The sequence below is a fragment of the Echiichthys vipera genome (genome assembly GCF_963691815.1).
Source record: "Echiichthys vipera genome assembly, chromosome: 13".
Taxonomy (NCBI): Eukaryota; Metazoa; Chordata; class Actinopteri; order Perciformes; family Trachinidae; genus Echiichthys; species Echiichthys vipera.
This window is the reverse complement of record NC_139838.1, coordinates 17601516-17625014: the sequence shown is the minus strand read 5'-3', so window position 1 is coordinate 17625014 and position 23499 is coordinate 17601516. Positions and strand designations below refer to the sequence as shown.

Genomic DNA, 23499 nt, shown 5'->3' with positions numbered 1-23499 from the left:
TGTGTGTGTGTGTGTGTGTGTGTGTGTGTGTGTGTGTGTGTGTGTGTGTGTGTGTGTGTGTGTGTGTGTGTGTGTGTGTGTGTGTGTGTGTGTGTGTGTGTGTGTGTGTGTGTGTGTGTGTGTATGCGTCAGGTGTGCTTGCAACTGCAAGCCTGGCCACTGCTGCTCCTGCCACTCTGCTGAAGGAGAGGGGGGAGCGAGAGGACGCTGGAGGAGTGGAGGGAGAAAGAGAGCAGGGGGTATAGACAGAGAGAGAGTCCAGGCCCAAATAAAGCCATGGGGGCCGGGGCTGGGCTGGGCCCCCCTTTGCTATAAATACGCTGGCCGCCTGGAGGTTCGGGTTTGGTGGTTGGGGCTTGGGAACAGTGACCACCACTGCTGCTGCAGCCTTTCTCAAGAGAGTCTCCTCTGCATACTATTCATCCTCATCAACCTCCTCCTGGTCATCGTTGTTCTGGGAAGCCAAGATGCCTCGTGTGGATTCAGACCTCAAACTGGACTTTAAGGATGTCCTCTTCAGACCCAAGAGGAGCAGCCTGAAGAGTCGCTCAGAGGTCGGTGCCATTGATTAGTTGCACTCTGATAATGTAATCAAAATATTACAGCTACAGACTAGGATGTTTCTGAGGAGCATCTGTTTACTGCTGCATTCAGGGAATGCACTTACACTTATGGTGGGTGACGCAATAGAGATATGTTAACTATTTATACATGGTGAGGATGGTGGTGGTGGGGCGGGGATTAAAGATGAAAATGTAGTAGAAGAAGGTACATTAATTAACTCAATAATCTTAATTAACTCTTAATCACTGAAGCTGAGAAGTACACGCTCACTGTAATTCTGTGTGCATCTCCTTGTTGTCTTGTCTTGTGTGGTGTACACTGCTGCTGCTGAACTTTGGTGAGCAAGTAAAGCTACCTTGAATGAGCATGTTGCAGGGTGACCTTCTTAAAGGTGACAGAAAACAAGGCTAGCCTGTTTCACACAGAGGCTATAAACAATAACTGTCTACAAGCAGAGAGAACAAACAAATGAAAAAGCCAGAGATAAAAAGACAAACATCATTTTGATCAGAATGGACATTTATACTCCATTATTATCATTTTAACACCGGTATAACAGACCACAGAGTAGCTAGCACCCAGTGATTTGGCTCTCTGGGACTAAAAACCCTCTCCTTGTTGTGTCTCGCAATTTCCGCAACTTACTTATGTGTCACTGGATCAGGGATTGGTACCATCCCATGATCATGATAGTGGTGTGGCGGCACTAGATCTGGATTGAAAAATGGAAGTGGGTGGGTGTTGGCTTCTGAGCAGTGGCAAGCAACATGAGACACAGGAGACTTCTCAGAAAACCTGTTTAAAAATAGTACTGTGTGTTACAGTCAACCAGAGCACATTCCATATGACACAGAGGTATCTGGATAACATGTACTGATACAGATAACAGCACCCAGAATACCCAGCATTTGAAAAATTACTGATGTGTACTGAGTGTAGTGAAAGCCGATTCTATATTTTTCTCCTTCTTGACATCTCATCAAATCCTCTATTCCTACGATCACTGAATAATAAAGAAAACACCTAAAATAACTTTATTTCAGATGTCAATATTCTACACAAGATGACTTCATTGCAGTATGCCAACATACTGCAGCCACATGCACTCCGGATCTTACACCTGGTTGCTTGTGTGAATTATTGCAGCATTTAGCAGGAGCAGAAACCTACCAGACATCCACTAAGTGGTTTAGAGGAGGGGAGGGTGTATGAACATCATGGAAGATAAACTACATCAATAACGAGAGGCCACACGGTAAGATGGTCGAAATGTATCCGTTCAATCTGGACTGAATCAAGTCTTTATGCTAATGTAAATCTACTCTGCACCAGTGGAGTCAGCAAAATTACCAGCAACACTCCAATAAATGTATTCAAGTCCTTCAAGTTTGTATGGTTGCATATCTGCATCAATGTTGCCAGGTGTTTTGAAATTCTAAACCCAAAACCTTACTGTTCAAAATACAAATTCTTAACTATACTCACGTCAAGGGGGTTTCTGATTAAATGCAAAGATTATACAGATTTGATCAACAGTAAACAAACATAAAAATAAAATAATAATCAGCTAGCAAATGGCATTGCATAAATCCTACGAATGCTTTAAAACTGAGACGAATGGATCCATGTGTCGTAGTTTGTCATGATTTACTAGAGACCACTAAAAGATCCCTGCAGAATCTGGCCTGTATTGATTTGCTGCAGCATATACACGAGGACGCTCATCCCTTCTCAACCGTACCCCTTTCCCCACTTTCCTCTTCCTCCTGCCATTATGAGTTATAGCCTCATTTTTCCTGCGGTTCTGAAAAGTATTCCACCGTGAAGGTTATGGCACAGCTTGTGCTGTTATCCTATTTCCACAGCTAAAGTAGTTTTGCATATTAAATGTCATGGCATTACTCCAAACAAAAGCTTTCAGCACTAAAACTGAGTTGGATTTAGGAACGTGCAGTAATCAGTTTGAAAACTGTTTAAACACAACAAGTACACAAAGTGTAACTTGTTGTGTTTAAACAGTACTCTTTAAAAAATCTATCTATCCTTCCAAAAGAGTTCCAAGCATGTCAATAGGCTGCGATATACTTTCGTTACTATGTAACTTTTGCTAAATAGTGGCTCTACACTGTGGCTACAATTGACATCACAAGATAGCCTACCGATAGCTAATTGCTTAAATTTAGTGTAACAGTAGCACAAGTAGAAAAGATTCAAAAAGTATTTCTTAAGTTAGCTAGCATTAGCCATCGCTTTAGCCACCATAGGCTAGTGGTTAGGCTAGGCCAAGTAGTCTCAAAACCCCTCAATATATTAATTTGAGCAAGGGTGTGTTTTACTGGTTAGGAATTCAACTTTTTCATTTGTAAGAATTAAAATTTGTTACTTCTTCTCTGTGACTCACAGAGAGTAGAGATACAAGTTACAGTATGTTAGTTATTGCAGTTGTATTGAAATGAGTCATGAGTAGGCCTAGATATACTTTCTTTTAAAGGCAACAGCTGTATCACAATGGGCCCTGCTTGTTTCATGTAGCTCATCACATTACAGTCGCACCGGCTAAGCTAACCACTGGATATAAATGATTCAGCACATCCCCATTAAGACTCAGAACATGAGCCACATGAAGTGATTCTGGTTTCAAGAAAAAATCTACACTGTAGATTCTACAGTGTTCCTCAGTCAGCTTTAGAAAATAACTAAATCAGTCACATAAAACATGTCCCTAGTACCTACAATGGATAACATTTTCTTTCTTTCTTGAAATTTTCATGAATCAACTCTCCAGAATTACTCATGTCTCTTCCTCCTCAGGTGGACCTTCAGAGGACCTTCACATTCCGCAACTCCAAACAGACCTACACTGGCATCCCAATCATCGCTGCTAACATGGACACCACAGGGACATTTGAGATGGCACAGGTCCTCAGCAAAGTGAGTTAACGAAACTAAATGGATGTAAAAAATAAAGAAAAAACAAGATGCTGTCGGGAGCTCTGCTAGTTTGTGGGATGTTACTGTTTTCTTTTGTAGCAGCTAAATCAACATGTCTGTAAATTCTATATCAGAAGTTATGAACTGATTGTCTTACTGCTCAGCCTGACAACATGTTGTTTTCTCGCATGGAAATGGCCAGAGGAAAGCAGTTTCTTGCATTTGAAACAAAGCTGCAGATGGGGACCCATGATGAGTTATATCCCAAACAAACAGAAAAATGGTCATTTTTGTTTTTCGTTCATTCATTTCTGTATTCCCTCTCTTGTTGTCTCTTTTTCCTTCACTCTCTTTAGCACACCCTCTTCACAGCCATTCATAAACACTACTCTGTAGAAGACTGGAAAAACTTTGCTGCTAATAATCCTGAATGCATAGAGGTAATATCACCAATGTTTGCCGTTTTTTAAAGTAGTTTGCTTCCATGGAACATAATCAAACAGATATTTATTCATAAGGGGGTCCTCCTAATACACAATTGTGGCTTTTCTCCCCAGCATTTAGCTGCCAGCTCAGGAAGTGGCGTTGCAGATCTGGAGAAGCTGTGTGCCATCTTGGAAGCCGTCCCAGCTCTCAAGTACATCTGTCTGGATGTGGCCAACGGCTACTCTGAGTATTTTGTGGAGTTTGTCAAGACGGTCAGGGAAAAGTTCCCCAAACACACTATCATGGTAAGAGGGATGGTTTGCCACAACGGCTCAGCAGTTGTGGGACAGAATGTGAGATTGTGTCTCGGGGGGACTAAATGCTATCTGGCTTTGCAGGCTGGTAATGTGGTAACGGGGGAGATGGTGGAGGAGCTCATCCTCTCTGGTGCTGACATCATTAAAGTGGGCATCGGGCCAGGTGGGTGTGTACGACTCTCTGAGTGCATCTGTAAATTGTCTGAAGAGTGTGGTCCTTCTAAATACACACACACACACACACACACGCACACACACACATGCTAGACTCATGAAGAGCCTCTTACTGCAGAGTGCTTGATTTGAGTTACAGCTCATAGGTTGCTGTTAATAGACCAGATTAGCCCTTGTTAAGAACTGAACTGATTTTAGCAAACTATTATAAAATGACAACTTCAACAAGAAGAAAGACACTAGAGCTTAAGTGTAATTTTATTAAGTTTGCTAAATCTCAGGGCCTGGCATTTAGATGCTCATATAATACTTTATTCCATATGAGGTCCAACGCTTAGATCATCTGGTGATGTTTTCTGGTTTCTGTATGTCAGCCTGTAGAATAGCCACCTGAACAGACACCACCAGATCTGAACATGTTCCTGTAGCTGCAACAGCAGACAGATGTGTGCACTGTGAACTGTTGTTCAATTGTTGCAGGGTCTGTGTGCACAACTCGGATCAAGACAGGAGTGGGCTACCCACAGCTGAGTGCTGTAATAGAGTGTGCAGACTCAGCCCACGGACTCAAAGGACACATTATCTCTGTAAGTCCCAAATCACAGTACAACAAATAACAGGGGAAAGCCACTGAAGTTCACAGTGTACAAAGCTATTTTCCTCTCTGAGGACTGGAAGCCACACAGGGTTTGGTGTTGGCAGTCCAACAAAAATGTAATAAGCTATGGACTAGTTAGGCAAAAGGCAATCCTTCAATAGATTAGAAAAAGGGCCCGTCATGGATGCATTGTTGCAACATATGCCTCAGATGTAGATGACATTGAAATAAAAAAATGAGAAGTACAATATAGTTTGCATTTAGTTATTTTGCGCTTCAAAGAGAACATTTGTATTTTTTCACATGAAGTTGTTGAACTGTCTGTCTAGCCTATCAACATATAGCATAGGGTCCTTACCATAGACTGTATAAAAATGTTCCTAACACGATCAACATATAGCCTTAATAATAAGTGAAATTATTAGTGACTCAAAAGAGGTTTATTTGCTGAAGCACAATGACAAAAGTGATTGCGCATATTTCAGGGCCTTTTTGCTTTTAAATGTACCACTAGTCCATAATTTCCTGTTGCATCAAAGCTCTACTAGTTTCTAATATTTCTAATAATACTGGGTTTTAGCCACTAGAGGGTGTCCTCTGCCTTCCAAGGTTGGTAAAAGAATAAGAAAACCTTTTTATTACAGTGATTCAGTGTGAAGCCGTATGACCGACATGTATACTTTTTCTCTGTTCAGGACGGTGGCTGCAGTTGCCCTGGAGATGTAGCTAAGGCCTTTGGTAGGTATTCAACTCACAATGTCTGTCCCTTTCATACTTAAATGACTCACTTCTGGGCGCTTCTCATCAGGCAGCCCTCTCGCTCTGACATCTCTCCATTAATGCATGTATATAGGATCTGTTTGTGCATGTTTGCATATTTGAGGCCTGCGTGAGTGTGTTCAAAACAACAGCAAAAAAAAAAAAAAAGGGAAAAGTGAATTTCCCCTTGCAGGACTAAAAAAAAGCATGCTTTCTTTTTTTCTTTCTTTATTGGTTCATATGAGACTGTGCTGTGCTGTCCTACGGATCTAACCATATGACTTTTTGCCTTTGCTCCTCAGGTGCAGGGGCTGACTTTGTAATGATGGGAGGAATGCTGGCAGGCCACGACCAGTGCACTGGAGAGATTACTGAGAGAGATGGCAAGAAATACAAACTCTTCTACGGCATGAGTTCGGACACAGCCATGAAGAGATATGTGGGTGGAGTTGCTGAGTATAGGTGAGACTTCCATGAGTTGGTTCCATGAGTAGCTGCAGTCAATATGCTAAGTGACATGACACAGCAGTAGGCATGAACGTCTTGTGCATGGTCGTGTTCCGTCTGCTGAGGCAAACTGCTGAGGCCGGCACTACAGTGTCTCCCGCAACCATAAATAAAGCTTGACATGCTGAGGGAGGAGTTGAACAGTATGACGGCCACAAGCAGTAATGGCTTCCTGTGGCGTTCAGTACCTACCTTTGACAGCAGCTGTTGCATACCCTCTTGCTTCACACAATAGCAACCAGGATGGAACTGGTCACTACAGACTCATAAAACATCCTCAGCATTGTCTGGCAGATGTTGAAGGACCTCAGCCTCCTCAGAAAATACACTGGAGATCAAAATTAGAGAACATATTATAAATACTTGATTTATTCTTTTAAACTGTTATTTTTTATTGTTTTACCGTACTAGCATTTTTAAATAACCAAGGCACATCAACAATAGTTGATTTGGAATTTGGAGTCCAGATCTAAACCCCATAAAGAATCTGGAAAGCGGCGACAAAGTTTTGGCTAAGAAACCCACTACAGTAACTGAACTGTGGAAGAGCCTGCAAGAAGAATGGACCAAGATCAAACCAGAGGAGTGTGAGAAACTAGTGATGTCCTGTTTGCGCAGACTTGCTGAAGCCATTTAAAGAAAGGGCCTCTGCACTTCCTATTCATTTTTCAATCCTATCCGGCTGTTAAGTCAAAATACGATTTCCGGGTCCAAACGCTCCGTTGAAACAAAACAGACAACAACGGCTGGACATGTGAACAATTACGATCTTCTCTTTCGTCAGTCAGACACCTTTTTCATTGATAAGAAATAGGTAAAATGACAATTAGGTTGTTTTTTAAAAACTCAGAACTGTTCAAACAACGGGGAACCCGGCACTGCTGCGTTGTAGAAATACAAGGCTCGGAACGGCGTGGACCCAGAAATCCTATTTTGGAAGGGCCTTACGTCACGACTTAACAGCTGGAAAGTCCTAAGAAGAGATTGTTTAAATCTTCTCTTCTGACACAATGGTTACTGTTCTCGAATTTTGATCACTGCTTTTTTTTCACAAAATAAAGGTTTTTGTTGAAGTGCCTTGGTTATTTAAAAAAAACATGCTAGGACAGCAGTGGTATAGCCACAGCGGATATTCTATCAAATTTTGAACATTAAAAAATGACAATATTTCAGAATAAATCAAGTATTTATTATTTGTTCTCTAATTTCGATCTCAGGTGTACAGTGTAGAGGCAACTCAGGCCCCTATAGACGGCTTTAGTGTTCTTAGACCAGTCCAGTTTATTATTGTCAATGTACACCTGTAGTCCTCCACAATGGATGAAACTTTTTTGGACTACAAAATATCCTTATTCCAACTTTCTCCTCTATCTGCTCTGCTCTCAGGGCGTCTGAGGGGAGGACAGTGGAGGTTCCCTACAGAGGAGATGTGGAGAACACCATCCGCGACGTGCTGGGGGGCCTCCGCTCCACCTGCACCTATGTGGGCGCCGCCAAGCTCAAAGAGCTGAGCAGGAGAACCACCTTCATCCGCGTCACACAACAATCCAGCCAAATGTTCACTTCATAGAAAGTACACATGTCCACACACAAACGCACACGGGTTGCATAATATGCATTGTACGTGTATTATGCAGAGTGTAAATGATCACCCAACCTCTTTCTCTCAGGATATCTGCCGTCAGAGTTTAGTTTGCAGGTTGTGATTTAAAAAAAGTTTGACTTGAATACAGCGAGTGTGTATACATGTACATGCTTACAGACGCCACAACATGCTGTTGAATGTACCAAATTTCATTTTTCGAATACGGAGCACTTCAGATTTGATGTTACAAATCTTATTAAGTTATGTATATGCAGTAGTCTGCATATTTCGACATGAAGAACGCGAGCTTTGTGAAACACATCACATGTAAACACACTCAGCAAGAGGAGGCTGATGCATGTATGTTGTAATGAATTATGCAAATGAATATGCAAGATCCAGAGATGTCACCCTTTAACTGTCACTCGAGAAATCATGCTGTAATAAACTGCATGCAGGACCCTCTGCTAATGTCCTCAGTGGTGTTGATCATTCTGTGAATTTTAAATCATACTCCTGATTACAGGCAACACATCTCTCCTGAGTGTTTATGTGCATGTATTTTAGGGGTGCGTCGGGATGATTGAGCTAGCTGAACATGATGATATCCGGATTGGTGTTTCCCAAACATTTGACATATTTGATTTACCCTGCTGTCTGTGCATGTCAAACACTCATGTATAAGTAATTTATTCCACTGTGCCTGACATTTTACTGCATTGAAAATCTTCGGACACTAGACAAGGAACTTCAATGAGAAGTCATGTAAAGAGAAAACGCAATATTAAACACTAGTTAATGGAAAAAGAAAGCAGCACTTACCCAGTTTCAATGTTATTGTAAAAGAGACAGAAAATGGTGGAAATAAACCCAAATGATCAGAGAAAGATTAATGTGATTTTTGTTTATTTTTTTATCTGGACATGAAACTGCATTTTTGTTTTCTATCTATAGATCTAATACAACTGAACCAGGAGTTATTCCTTCCCCACATGTTTGATAGACTTTCAGTGAGATGTTAAGAAGCGATCAACCATTCAATATACCTTTGGAGAGTCAGCAAATATTTTCTGTCATTGGATTTGTTAACATTGTGTTAGTGGTTACCTGATGTACAATCGTTTTATATAAACCACAAGGTGTTTTATTATCTGCTGTGCAGGGATGGAAAGAGCACTAGAATATTATGATCAAGTAAAAGTGCTGTTACTGGAAAGACATTTTACTCCAGTAAAAGTACTTGTGTAAAAATGTAGGCAGTTACGGTTACAGTTAGAACAGTCACAATGTACTCTGAGAAAGCATTGCTGCACTCCTAAATTTATAAAGGGGTGTCAACCTATAAAGTATAGTGGAACAACATCATGCCACAGAGGAATGTGTTCTAATGTACAGGTCCATACCAAATTCTTCAGAAAGGTATGCACAAACGGTTAGGGTTAGGCACTTCTTATGGAATCAATAGCACAAAAAAGCAGCCACAAACACAGATAGTGGCAAGGACAGGAGAACTGCAGTTTTAACACTGTTACTAGGCAACACATTGGTGATGCTCTCATCTGTTCAGTGAGATAAAACAATTAATGTAGCCTATTTTTACTTGTACTCACCTGTCTGAACATCTTCTGTGTGAAGTATTCCATCAACTTCTCTGTTTAAAAGTACACACACTCTCTGTGTGAGCTCCTCAAAGTTTACCAAACATTTTGAGCTGAATGAGGCTCTGTAGTCACAATTATTACAGAGATTTAGGTTGGCCCCCAAATAATCAACCAAGCACTGGTCGACCAAAAAATCATTAGTCGACCAAAATTTCATTAGTCCATTGGTCGCAGGAAAAAAAAGAAAACAAAACATTCGGAGCTGTGTCTTGTCAAAATTAAGTGAAAATCTATGTGACTGGTGGATGGCCTAAAAAGGCTGGAGGGCTTTAAATTTGAAGGGCCAGATACAGGAAGCCGTGACACTCACTCATGGTGGATAGACAGTTAATAAATGTCGGTAAAGACGTCTAAAATATGGGATCACTTTGAAAAGAACAAGGATGACCCCAAGAAGGTCACATGTCCATGATTGGGGATTTATGGTGATTGCTCTAAGACTGTAAGGTAAGCTCAGCTTCCCCAAAATGTAAAAAAAAAGAAGAAAAAAAGTAAAATATATACTGCTGTGCCCTCATCTTTTGATCAGAATCGGCTACTTATCACAGATAACCGGCGCACCTTACTCGTTCATCCCCACAGCCAAGTTTTTCATTCCGTTGTTCTGAACTGATCCGGAGACTTTACCGATCCCAAGAGACTTTGTCTTTGTTAAAAACGACTAGTGTTGTGTTTGGCGAGTCTGTTCTGTCACTCTGTGGTTTCTTTCCCCAACGAGCAGCGGCAGCTGCTCACACTCACAGGCGGTCACACTTCACAGTAACCTGGCGCAGCAGCTCCAGCTGGCCCAAGGCCATTGAGAGGACACTGGTCAAGTCCCTGCAAAAGACGCTTTGTTGGTACGACAAGGTCTCGGATCATTTTCTTAAAAAAAGGAACGAAGGGGAGAATTTACGTATAATAAACAAACACATTTATGATGTAGGGTGGAAAAATAAGCTTCCCCTCCCTGAAAGACCACCAGCCTTTATATATATATATATTTATTAATATACTGTATATATATAATAAAAAGTTTACTATGCCAAGGTACAATAATACTAACCATACCTATACCCCAGAATGACATCATCCCTAACTGTATTGCATTATTGTGCATTTGTGTTCTTCTCACTAACCATCAGTTACTGAATGGTAACATTCATTTATATGTGACCAAATTAGCTGGATTCCACTAAAATTCAGTTTTATTCCAGAACCGTGCATTTGCTCAAGATGAAAGCTGAATAGTTGTTTCTCTTAAGATAAATAAATAAATATTAAGTTTATATAATATTTTTCAAACTGTTTGAATCAATGCTCTGCACTCTACAGTATATTCCCTACTTTTACAATATAGGGGGTGGAACACAAGTTGTTTTTTGTTATTATATTGATTGTTGACCATTGCAGATAGAGGGGCTGTCAGGCAGCCTGTTGTACACTAGAGGGAGCTATTTTCTGCTCAATTTCAACACTGAGCAAAGCAAGTGAGGAATAATATCATAGCTCATGAGAGATAACTTTTAAATGCAATGCTTGTGTTACGTTGTTAGTGTTGGTATTCAAAAAAGACACAGGTTACTCATTTATTTCAGATATGTCAAGGTTTCATTTTCTTTTTCAAAGAGGTGCATTTGTACAGATGTCAAATACATACACCAACAGGGTTTCTCCATTGCTATAGAGGAAAAGGGTGGTGAGACACAGGGACTTGGTGCGTACAATATAGTACAAACAAGTTGGCTGGGAACTGCTGCGGTGCCCCCTGCAGGCCAGACTGTCCGAACAGGTCTGTGCTGATGTCCAGTTCTCTGCTACCTTCACATGGGCCAAAAAGTTTCAGTTCAGTACTTGTTGTCGCAGGTTAGCAGAGAAACATCTAGACAGACTGGTTGCTAGCCTCAGGGCTGAGTGTTCAGAACAGGGGGAGGAGTCAGCTAAGCCACGGCTGACGGATAAACTCCACCCCCCTCCGTGGCAGTGGGCAGGGTCAGAGGTCACGAACCGTACAGCCTGTCCCCTGCTGAAGTGTTTGTCGCCTTGCACAGAGAGGCAGAACAAAAACGTTCAGTACACTGAAGAGTAATCCAAGCCAGCCATCTCCAGCATAATACACAACATATCATAATAATATTTCATATTTATTGTCAATAATGACATTTGTTAATCATATCAAATTATATGTAATAAATTTACATATCTCATAACCCATATGAAACAGCCCACTATGTAAATTGATTGGGGTGAAACTAAACTGTTAAGTGGGCCTCTACAAGTTTTTTTTTCTTTCTGCCTGAGTTGGTTATCCAGCGCTATGGACATTGACGAGACATCATACAAAAAAAAGAAAGAATGAAAACAAAAAAGGAATCCTGATCGAATTCTGTTCACTTTTAAAACACGACAAAGTGCCAAAAACACATCCTTTTTGCAAAACGAAAGTACAAACATCAAGAAACAAAGAGCACACATGCCTTTTTTTCTGATCGAAAAGTCAAAGCTCACACACCAACATTCATTTTATTTGTAAAATTGTGCAAGAAGCCAATTAAAAAAAAAAAAAGACATTAGCAGTGTTCCTCCAGTGAGGAAGCTTGTCATAAAAACTCAACAATGACACATTCTCTACATAGTTTTTAGTCCCCTGACATTATATTGAGTGCTACAAGGAGACCAAAAACACAGAAAAAGCTCCTGCACCAAAGATAATGCAAACAATGCAAAGGTTTGTACGCACCGTCTTCACACCGCACAACCAAACCGAGCCGTGTCGAAGTCCTTACAAACATGTCTGCCAAATTAGATCTCAAAATGTGAAAAAAACCTAATTAAGAGCACAGCATGGTTGGTGTAGGGTGGAGAAGATTCCAAACAAACCCGAACACAACAAAAGAAGGGATGCATTCCATGAGAAAAGGTTTTCCTAGTAGAAAAGAACCAAGGAACCACCTAACACCTCGGCCCGTTGGACCCAAGAACGCGCCGGGCGCCAAGCGAGATGGAGCACAGACAGATAAACACAAGGTTACGGCATGGTGATGTGCAAAAACTTAAACTGAGCCATCTCTCTTTTTCATCCTTATTCACCCCCTTTTTTCATTCTCATTCTCTCTGTCTGTTTTGAATGAATGTTTACCCCTAGGGAAGGTATCGGTCTGAGACAGAGGGGTTAGACCAAGCCCATCCTAGGATTAGAAAGTGCTGAAACATTATCAAGTCTTTTACATCTACTTACATGTGCATCTCTGTTGGTTGGTTGTTTTTTTTTCCTTTTTCTTTTTTTTCTTTTTTTTTTTTTTTACAAAAAGTGGTCCCCACTAAGCAATGAGGTTTCTTTTTCTCCTGTGGGTCACACCGTGAACCCTCAAGGGTCACGGTTCATGGCCTCACAGACAGTTAGAGGAGAAAACACTCCTTCACACAAACACACACACACACACACACACACACACACTCAAACCCTCATAACACATTTTAACACCATGTTTACATAAGCACACATACTACACATGACACATGGTGCAGACGCACACACACACACGCACACAAGCACACGCACACGCACACGTACACGCACACGCACACGCACACGCACACGCACACGCACACACACACACACACACACAGTCTCTCAACCGCTCAAATTTAGGAAGGCCGAAGGGACAAAAGGGAAATAGAGGTTTGGTCAAACTCTCCATCGGGTTTGTTTCTCTTCACATACATCCTGACTCTTGTCTTACAGATATGACACACACATCAACAGACAGTAAAATACACAAGCCATTAACAAGGTTGAGACACTGGAATAAGACTATGCTACATACACTTGGCACAGCAAAGGGCGGGTGGCGGGGCGGGCAAAATGTAAGTATTGCACATTGTGGTTCATTTCAAGGGGATAAAAACTTGGGATTATCTGAAGAAAATTAAAACTAAACGAAACCCTCAAAGAAATGATGCTGTGATGTGCCGTTCCCTCTCCTACACTGAGAATGTGTCAACATTTCAGATTGCTTTGTTTCATAGTCAATTATTCAGCATGCATTTCCACTGAAGTATAAACACAATGACCTTTTATAAGCTAGTAGTGAAAAAAGAGACCGGATATCAAAAGGTGCCAGGAGGGGGACAGGCAGCCCAGGCCAGGCCACACTGAAAGGTAGCTAACGGTTGTTGAGGGTTAATCGATTGCTTCGCCTCAGGAGGAGGTTTGAGGCTGGCTGGCTATGATTGGGTACCTGAAACAAAGTTAACAAGGTCACTACGGGAGTCGTGGCAACAAGGCAGACCTGGGCGGAGTCAAAACATCTGCTGGTTACTTCAGGTGTGACATATGCTCACCCTGCAGCGCGACAACAGAGTTTATGACGCTGACCAGCTGGGACAGCAGAGGTTTTGGGGGTCAGTTACTGCATATATGAGACACTTCCCTGAAAAACTAGCAACTTGTGTTGCAACTGCAATTTGTTAAGATTTAAGTGTACTTTATGATGAGGGGGAAAGTGCTAACTGAAGTGAGTCGTGTTCAGGTATATAAGCTTCTAAACGCATTTTCTTGTATATGGCAAGATTGTATTTCCTCTATGGGAGGAAAGAAGGATTTGTTTTGGTTGCAATGCGAGACGATTATTATCAAATGTTTATTGCAGAGAATTTGAGTGGAATGACTGTGTGTGTGTTCCACTCATGCATAAGGAGAGTGCCTGAATATTGTTGTACTATTGCTTTCTAAAAGTTACTTAAGCAACATCAGTATGACTTGGCTTTTTTGATTTGTCGGGAATGGGATTGGACAAAAAAAGAAAAGTTAGTGTGTATGACATGCACATACATTTACAAAACACACAGCCACACACATATTGCAAAAACATGGACACACACATACTACTAGCTCTATTAGTAATGATCATGATGTTTTAATAGGAAAAGGAAGAAATTAAAATGTACTACTGTGGCGGTGTTGATCTGAGAAACCCTGTTTTATTATAAAAAATAAAGCATTTTCAAATCTCATATGGGGGGCTGCTCACTCGCACAGCATCACCATCCATCTGCCCATTTACTCAACCATTCGTCATCCATCTGACCACACATCAATCGTGCCATCACCCTCGCAGACTCCCACCACCTGAAGTGTTGCCCCATACAATTCAACCTATATTATCAGTGGGATGACAATTCGACTGATCTACTTAGTAGAGACAATATCAACTAAAAACTGTCTCTAGCATATAACAAGGCCTAAAGACAGAGGATGAGTAGAAAGCTTAACAGATATGCCTGCAGGAAGCCAAATCTCCTCCACCCCTGTAACAACACTACTGTGCCAGCCACCTGCACATGCTAATCTAACTACTGTTCATGTGAGCATGATCATACTGTATTGTTACATGCAGCAACATCCATGTTGAATGGCACCATACAATCAGGACATATTCAATCCCAGAACACGTGTGTCTACCATCACTGAAAGATTTAAAAACTGACAATTTAATTTTGTTTTATCAGATTTAAAAATTGCAATACAAGCAGCAGTTACGCTGAGGTTAGAGAAAAAAAAAATACACATACTAAATCTATTTATATGCAGTACGAGCTACACACCACACATTAAATCCCAGAAACCAAGCTCAGAAAAAGTACAGAACCTTGACTTTCAAATGCAAGACAGAGCCCGAGGATGACAAAGCTCTAAATGTTGGGCAAACCAAGCAGGCATATCTGTTGAGTTAACCGCCGCATCTTATAATGTTGTTTCAGTGAGCTGAAAGCACGTGTCCAAAACTGAACCCTAGTCCCTACACCCTGGTTTCAACTGCAGGAAAAGTGGACAAAAAAAGGTCAAAATTTTCCTTCAGATACACTCCAAATGGCATATCTTCCAACTTAAGTCAGTAAATTCAGTAGGCAGGCACGTGTTGAAATTCTGTTTTACAGCTACGGGTATGTTCATAAAAACTCAAATGTAATCTGACCTTACTGCATTGATGTAGAAACTTTTCCTCTACAGTGTGACGTATGCCTGTTGAGGACCGAAAACCCTGGTCTCCTCCAGTGTGTCACATGGTCTAGGGCTCGTTTCAGGACAGGGCAGTTAAAAGAAAAATCACGTCTCCACCCTTCTCCCTCCTCCTGATGTGCAAATTGCAAGATTCTATTAAGTACGACTCCAAATAGAAACACTGGACATTTAGCATTGTCTACATATCATATGAGTATAACCTTTTCCTATACACAGTATACATACACTCATACACTAACTCGCACATGTGCACAAATACACCACAGAGCACTCTCTACAACTGTACTGTTAGCAGTGTGAATTAATCCAATGTCAGTTAACTAGTGTCTTTGCAGTAGGGACAATAAATCTGCATTTATCTAGACAAGTACATATTATAGGTCATTTAGTTTCAGGGATGGTCTGTACTGTTTGGTGTTTGTGTAAGCATGTGTGTATGTGTGTGTATGGACAGACACAGACCAGCATCATGCACACTCTAGCACACACACTACAAATATATGACACCCTTCAAAATTCTGTGGCATGAGCTTCTAATCAATGCTCTCAGTCTAGTACAGAACATCATTGGGATGTTTCAAATCCTTTTCCTTCTTAATTCTTATGCCAGATCCCAAACTTCCAAAACACATTCATTACTTTTCGACCCTAACTTTTGCATGGCTGGTCGGGTTATACAAGCACGCATGCTGAAAACCATCTTATTTCTAATTCCTTTTGTCACCGTAAATGATTCTCTAACCATCTACTAACTGGAATAGTTCTCCAGTACCTGTCACGATCATCCCTTTCTTTGTGATCCCATGGCACATCCTCTCCCACAATACCAAACCACCCCTTCCAAAAGCTTCACCTTTCCAAAGTGCTGTTGCTACTTTCCGCCCTTGCCTAAATAAAAACAATCTAAATACATACAGTACTGCGTGAATAAAGAGACAACAAAAATGTGTCGGCTGTATGGTGAGTGTGACAGGTGTGTTAAGTGCTTTGAAATATCCTGACCCCTCTCAGAACTGACATGCAGATTCTCTCGGTTCCTCTCACACCTCTCACCCTCTCACCCCATAAAAAAAAGAAAAAGTAATTCATCCAAAAAACGGTGAGGATTTAATGCAGTTTTGCTCAACATTTTCATGAAGTGAAGTTTGCCAACCCAGTGTGTTTTCACTTGTATGTATTAGGTTAGGGGATCTCACGTTTGTACATCATAATTGACCCACCTACGTTCAATGTAAGACTAAAAGACCCCTGATTAAGGTTTTTGACAATCATTGAAAACTATCTGGTATGATAGAAGATGAGGGGTCTGAAAAATAAAAATAAAATGCTAAACATGAAAGTAAAGACTCCACTGTCATCAAACTTAACAGAGTAAGTGTTGTTTGGTTATGTCTAGATAGTAACCCTAGATTTGCACAAACTCCTGCCTGCTTACCTGACGACCGATCCTTTCATTTCATTCCATTTGAGGTCAATGCTTAACCTCAAACATCAACAATCTGAGGTCAATGCCAAACCTCAACCATCTAACCGTAACCATTCGAGGACGATGCCTAACCTTAACCACTTAACCTTGACCATTCAAGGTCTAACCTCAACAATCTCCAAGAGTTTCGTAAATCCTGGTTTACCGTCTACACATGACTGTGTTGTTGCCTCTCTTTTGTGTGGCACACTGGCACCACCTGATGACATCACTAGGCAGGTCTGGCACATCCTGGTGACACTTTGAATAACACACGTTACGTGTATACTCAAGACATGGAGAATGGTTTTTCCCAACTCCCAGTCTGATTAAGAAAATGAAAAATGTCATTATTTACCCACAAATCCTTCATGCTCAGGATCAGCTGGCATTATATCACTCCAGTGGCCCGGCATAAAACCACAGAAGTCGTCCAGGCAGCCTCACTAGCAGTGTATAGGGAGTGAAATCACTGTCAATAGGCAAACTGTGAGCTAATTCAATTTTAAATTTACATAATGTGTAGCCAGCCAAGAAGAGCCATTGAGCATTGTTCCTGTGTGCCACACAACCACCGTTAAACATTTAACACGCCTCACAAATCCCTCACCATAAGTCATGAAAACCACCAAAACAGCACCGATTGCTTGTGTGATATCAGATCCATCTATAAAAAAATGTATTATTGACTACATGGACTTAATGTAAGGTGATACCATGTAGGGTAAATTTACCTCTACAGTACAGGATTCAAGATAGAGATCATAGAAAAACAAAAATGGAAAACAAAACTTTAAAACCAAGACAAATGAAACATTATTGTGGGCATTTGTGGATTTTTTTTGTAGAATCCTTTTACGTTTCTTTTTCTTTTTCAAATCCAAATGGTGATTGAACAGTCCTGTTACTTGCCAATATTTGACCTTCCCTCGATGCTGACTTTCACCTCATGAGGGATGAAGGAAGGTTTGGGCAGGGTCAAGGGCGGCTCCTCCTCTAACTTTTCTACTTTTCGGCCTTCAGGGGCAGACCATCTCCGCTTCCTGCCTCCTGATGGCTTACTGGGGCCAGCTTCTGCGCTGCTGGCAACCTGACCTTTAGAAACTGAACCTTTTTCCCCAAACATGAGTTCCCCATTCTCCACATTGGTGCCCTGTCCATTCCCATTTCCACTTCCACCCCTTCCTTGCTGACTGATGCCATTCTCCCGCTCGCTGTGCCTGGATCCTCCTCCACTGCAGCTTTGGGGAGTGTCTGAGACAGCTCTGGGGGGTTTCAGGTGCCCGTAGCTGGAGGCAGGAGTGGCCAGCTCCAGATGCTGAGTCTTCTTCAGGGAACCGTTCCTCAGGTTCTTGAGGGTGAGTGAAATACAAACATCGCCCACAGAGAGTTTGGTGCAAGGCAGCTCCAGAAGCTGGGTGGTCCGGTCTGGGCAGCATGAAGACCAGCCTTGGCCAAAGACGAAGAAGGGGTACTCCACCAAGACCTCTACACTCACCTGGAGGAGAAGGAATGATAGAAAGTCACACTTCAATACAAAACCTTTGCATTGCTTTAAATACCCTAAAACATAGCCCAAGTCCATAGTAGTTTTCCCATAACACTAGTTATAAGCAACAACCAAATATAAAACTCTTCATCTGGCATGTGTGGGTGTGGTTTTATTTGATTTGGTTGACAGCACTATCACTTTTTTATACAAACAAGGACAGTTATATTGCTGCTTGTTGCGAACTACAAGAACTTTAGTATTGTCTAAATTAAGCTGAATGAAAGAACAATTGGGACATGCTGTCCTTAAAATCTGCAACAAGACTATTATTCAATAATTGATTGGTTGGTTGGAGGCACAGCTGAATATTGTTGGCATATCAGTAGAAAAGAAATACAAGCATGGGGTCTGCAGTGTCATTTGTATGACAGAATGAAGAGGGGAGGGTGGAGCAAGGGAGAAAATAAACCTGAGGAGAAAGAAGAAGAAGAAGAAATGAAGGAAGATCTGAAATATAGCAGAGACAATGAGAAGGTGGAAGTAGAGGAAGTTGCTGAGATGGAGATGAAACGGTGGGGGGTTGGTTGGGAAGAGGAGTGGGGAAGTGAGTGAGTGTGAAAGAGAACAATGTCAAGAACGATGCAAGTATAAGATGTATCAAAGACCCTCTCAAAGCAAACGTCAGGCAATATTTTCCCTCCCGTATTATGTAATATTTCTCAGATTAAGTGTGCCCGGACTCAAAGCTGCCACCGCCTCTTCGGAAAATAAAAGTAAGGAGAGCCACTCATGTAGTCGAAGAGAGAAAGATAAGTCTTTGAAAGATTGTCCGCTTTTGTGGGGTACAGTATCAAAGAGCAGCCGGGGGGCGGGAGAGATGGTTAGAGATGTGCTGCGTGGGTGGACGAGTCACAACGTGGACAGATGAAATAGATTAACTGGCTTTAATGCACACCCTCAAAGACAGAGAGAAGCAGGTGCATGTGTGAGTCTGTACAAGTGTGTTTGAAGGAGTTGGAGACTGAAATTAGAAAGATAAATCAAGGCGTGGTATAAAGAGATCGCTGAGAAATCTAAGTTATTTGTGACCTCTCACACTTCTCAGAGCACTACAGTAGGAGTGTTGCATGTATGCAGCAGTGGAAATGTAATACTGTATCTGTGCATTCCTGTTCCTGGATTTACTGAATACTTGATGAGTAGATTCTAACACACAGCTCTTTTAACTTCTTCGTAATCAGAGCATGTTTGTTACATGACTGCCATCCCAGTACATTGAACATAATTACAAAGGGAATAGCAGAGTCCTGTGAGATTCACCATCACAAAATCATTAATAAGGGAGCAGCTCAACACTTGTCATTCAACATTAATAACACCAGCTAAGCGTATGCATAAAAGCATTCTTAGAGAACTTGTTAAGAGCCGTATACCACACCCACAGAGGCAAACGACAACTGGGCTGATTAGCTCATCAGCAATTTAAATTCTGCTCATTAGCATTTTAAATAGGATTGTAAAAGAGTGTTGACATGAAAACACAGGTGAAGGACTTGAAAGAGGCGTTAAGCCATTAATCGATTATGAAAGTTCTTGACAGTGCATTTTCTGTTGTTCTAAAGATCTTCTATAACGAGTAAAGGTTTCAGCACTAGTCGTAGTCAGAACCTACCATGGCAAAACCATGCTTTGTAAAATCGCCCAAAAAACAAGCATTAAATTCATATTTTTCCTTTCTTGTCAAGAGTTGGATGAGAAGATCAATACCGACCTCACGCCTGTGCATAACAGGAGAGAGCATTGAGAATTAATTAGCTTAGCTTAGCATAAAGCCTGGAAGCAGGGGGAAACAGAGACCACAATCCACAATTATGAAATACACTACTATTGCTAGCTACTAGCACCTCTAAAGTTTAATAATTAGCATGTTGTATCCCTAATCTGTACACAAACAAAATGTAGATCTTCAGAGACTACTTGAACAAAGTAGATTAAATATTGTTCTGTGAGTTTTAGATGTGCTAATAGCCATAGTTCTCAGCTTTGGAGAGAGCAAGACTCTGCTGTTTATGGTAAGCTAAGTTACGTAGCTGAGCCCTTGCTCTAGCTCCATACTTAATGCACAGAAACGAGGGTGATGTCAGTTTAACTCTTGCAAGACTGAAAAAGTGTTTTTACCAATATGTCAAACTTAATCCTTTAATAAAAGTTGCTCCCTGTCTCTCACCTGGGCACGGTGCTCACCAACAGAGAACTGAACCACAGCAAAGTTGGGTGAGGTTAGGCTCCCTTCAATGCGCTCCACTGTGGACGAGTCGATCTTCAGCTCACTGCTGATCTCAGCGCTCTGGATGAAGTCCTCTGTCTTCAGGTCCTCCACGCGTTTCAGCTCCCCATCGGCCAGCTGGATGATGGAGCCCTTGATGAAATATGGGGGGAGTGAGGGGGGCGCCACGGTACTGGATGAGGGAGGGGGGGCAGAAGGTGCGACCATCCCCTGTAGAGCAGGAACAATGGGGAGATGAAGCTGGGCTTGGACCACCGCACCTGAAGCGGCCTGGTGGTACAAGCCGCTGGGGGGTTCTAGAGTTTCTCCTTTTGGGGCAGTGGCAGCAATGTATGTGTGTGGGAGTGTGGTAGGAAACGGTGCAGCTTGGGTAGATGATGTTACGTGGGAGGTTACAGGTTCCAATGTGGTGACTCCACCTCCACTAACAGGGATAATGACCGGTTGGGCACCAGGAATGAGTAAGTGTTGTTGTAGGCTGGTGTGGTAGCTAATTGGCGTATGCTGGCTCCCACTTCCCCCTGCGATGTAACCAATGATAGATGGCTGAGGGTAGATACTAGTGGAGGGGAGACCCATTGACAGTGACTCTGTAGCGCTGTGGGTGGTCTGGATAACGGTCTGGGGCGACAGTGTGCTGACAGCAGCTTTCAGGCTGTCAACACTTAATGGGGGAGGAAACGTGAAAGAGGAGGTGGTGTTGGAGGAGGATGTGCGATTGACAGGCTTGCCCAAGACAATGCCACCTTTCTCCAGGTGTGCGGGAGCCGAGGTTGTCAGCGTCTCAGGGCTGGCTCTGGGTGGTAACAGCTGGTGGTCCCCATGGCTGTTGGGCATTAGCATGAAAGAGGTTCTCAGCCCTGAGGGATCGTGTGTAGAGTAGTCTGAATGCAGAACCAGCTGGCGGGCCTCGTAGGAGGACAAGGACGAAGTGGCATCCCGCACTTTGCTCCCTTGCTTGGAGAGGTTGGACTCAAGGGACGGTCCAAACCGCCGACCCCTTTCCATCTCTCCATTGTGGAGATCTCTGGGTCTGGAGCCGACTACCTCTTTCCTAGTGGGTCCGTCTGTATACTGCACCACAAGCTGGGACATCCCATGTCCCAAAGTATGGTGGTGGTGCAGTGGCTGGGGAGGAAGGTGAACGCCTCCTTGGTAATGAGTTGACGGCACAGTCCGTGTTGACGTTGACATTTGAACATGGTGATGGGCGAGGTCTGTAGAAGGCGGAGGCATGGAGGTACGACCCGCTTTCTGCTGGTCATGTTTGGAGACGTGGGAAGGAGCCGAGACTGTCTCCGTGTGTGAGTGTCTCTGTGCGGCCAAAGAGGAGGATGAGGAGGAGAGGGGGGGAGGTGGAGGAGGAGGTGGGAGGAGTTGAGGGGAGAGGTAGCCCGCGTATGGGGCAGTGTAAGGTGAGGCTATAAATTGCAGGTTGGGAGGCAGTTGGGTGTAATGGACAGTTCCTCCAGCTGTGGACTGTGACAGGGGGGATGTATACACTGTAGGTAGAGATGACACTAGCCTCAGTGAGGAAGTTGAAGAGTCTGATGTGGAGAAGAGGGATTTATACTGGAGGCCATCAGACTGACTGGCGCTACGGTGTCCACCCACGCCACTCTCATTCCCACCAGCCACACTGGCAAGCCAGGCCATGTTCTCGGTACGCTGACTGTCACTGGCAGGTGGGTTGATAGGTGAGCGATTGTCAGATGATAATGTGCATGAGGGGAGCTCCCTCTTCTTTGGGGGCAGACATTCATTACTGCGTTCCTGGTTGGACTTCATGCTGACTTTGCTTTATGTCCCTCAACTGTACTTGCGTTTTCTTTCTTAAACTTTTAGCTTTCTATAGCTTTTTCTTTCTTTTTTGTTCTCTCTCTGACTTTTTATTTCACTTTTCTGTTTCTTTTTCTCACTTTTGATGATCTATTCCTTGTCTCGCTTTTATCAGCTATCAATTAACTTTCAAAATATTCGCTCTTTCCCCTCTGTATCCAGTTCCCCCAGGCCGTTGATTATCAGGTCTTTATAAAGAAAATCTAGGCCCTAACAAAAAGGTGAGGAAAGATTAAAAGATGAAAATATGGAGGGGTGGTTAGAGGAGAGGGGTAGGGCGGTTTGTTTGGTCCAGATGTCTTTAGCGGCTGAAGGGTGAGCTCAGTGTCGTAGGGGAGAGAGTCACGACGTCACACCTGCTGCTGCCGCCGAGGACGACGGGGGGCCGAGTGCGTCGCACTTCATGCGGAATCATGTCCTTGCAAAAGCAAGCCTGCCCAGACCCAGCACAATCCTGTGGAGGAGAGAGATAGGAAGACTGTTAGGAAACGGCGTGGACCTCAAACAGATGAATAGGAACATACGCACAATTTTGAAGACATTTTTATAAAAGTTTCCAACAACTGCTGTATTTGGATATCTGATAACAACCCTGTGCTGTATGTATGTGCGAGTGTGTGTGTGTGCCAGCTGTTAGTGAGGACCCCCTGCTGCAAAAGTTGGAAAGCTTGGCGTGAATGCCATTAATAATGTAGAAGCATTTCAAGCACATGCACCCACCAACACACAAACACACACAACCGGCGACGCACCATCTTGCTTACTCACACACTGACACCTGGGCATATTCTATTATGCTGACACATGCTCTTTTCCTGTCACACAGCTCAAGTTCTCACACACAGGCACACACATACACACTCACACACACACACACACACACACACACA

The 23499-nt window shown here is 42.6% G+C and overlaps 2 protein-coding genes across 3 annotated transcripts in view; one reads left to right on the top strand and one right to left on the bottom strand.

Annotated features, from left to right (window-relative positions):
* The first annotated feature begins 203 nt into the window (after positions 1-203).
* On the top strand, positions 204-8834 carry gmpr (guanosine monophosphate reductase). The gene is made up of 9 exons (XM_083925178.1): positions 204-554; positions 3376-3495; positions 3852-3935; positions 4053-4226; positions 4320-4401; positions 4893-4999; positions 5706-5748; positions 6072-6231; positions 7663-8834. Exons 1-9 carry the CDS (start codon positions 468-470, stop codon positions 7844-7846), a joined length of 1041 nt encoding a protein of 346 aa, XP_083781304.1. The 5' UTR covers positions 204-467; the 3' UTR covers positions 7847-8834.
* A 2275-nt stretch (positions 8835-11109) lies between these two features.
* atxn1a (ataxin 1a) overlaps positions 11110-23499 on the bottom strand; it is a 92394-nt gene continuing 80004 nt past the window's right edge. For both annotated transcript variants that reach the window (XM_083925808.1, XM_083925809.1), the window contains 2 exons: positions 20711-23063; positions 11110-18489 (listed from right to left, as the gene is read on the bottom strand). In XM_083925808.1, coding sequence (XP_083781934.1) covers positions 17896-18489; positions 20711-22558 — 2442 coding nt within the window. In that variant the 5' untranslated portion in view covers positions 22559-23063 and the 3' untranslated portion in view covers positions 11110-17895. The remainder of the gene's footprint in view (positions 18490-20710; positions 23064-23499) is intronic.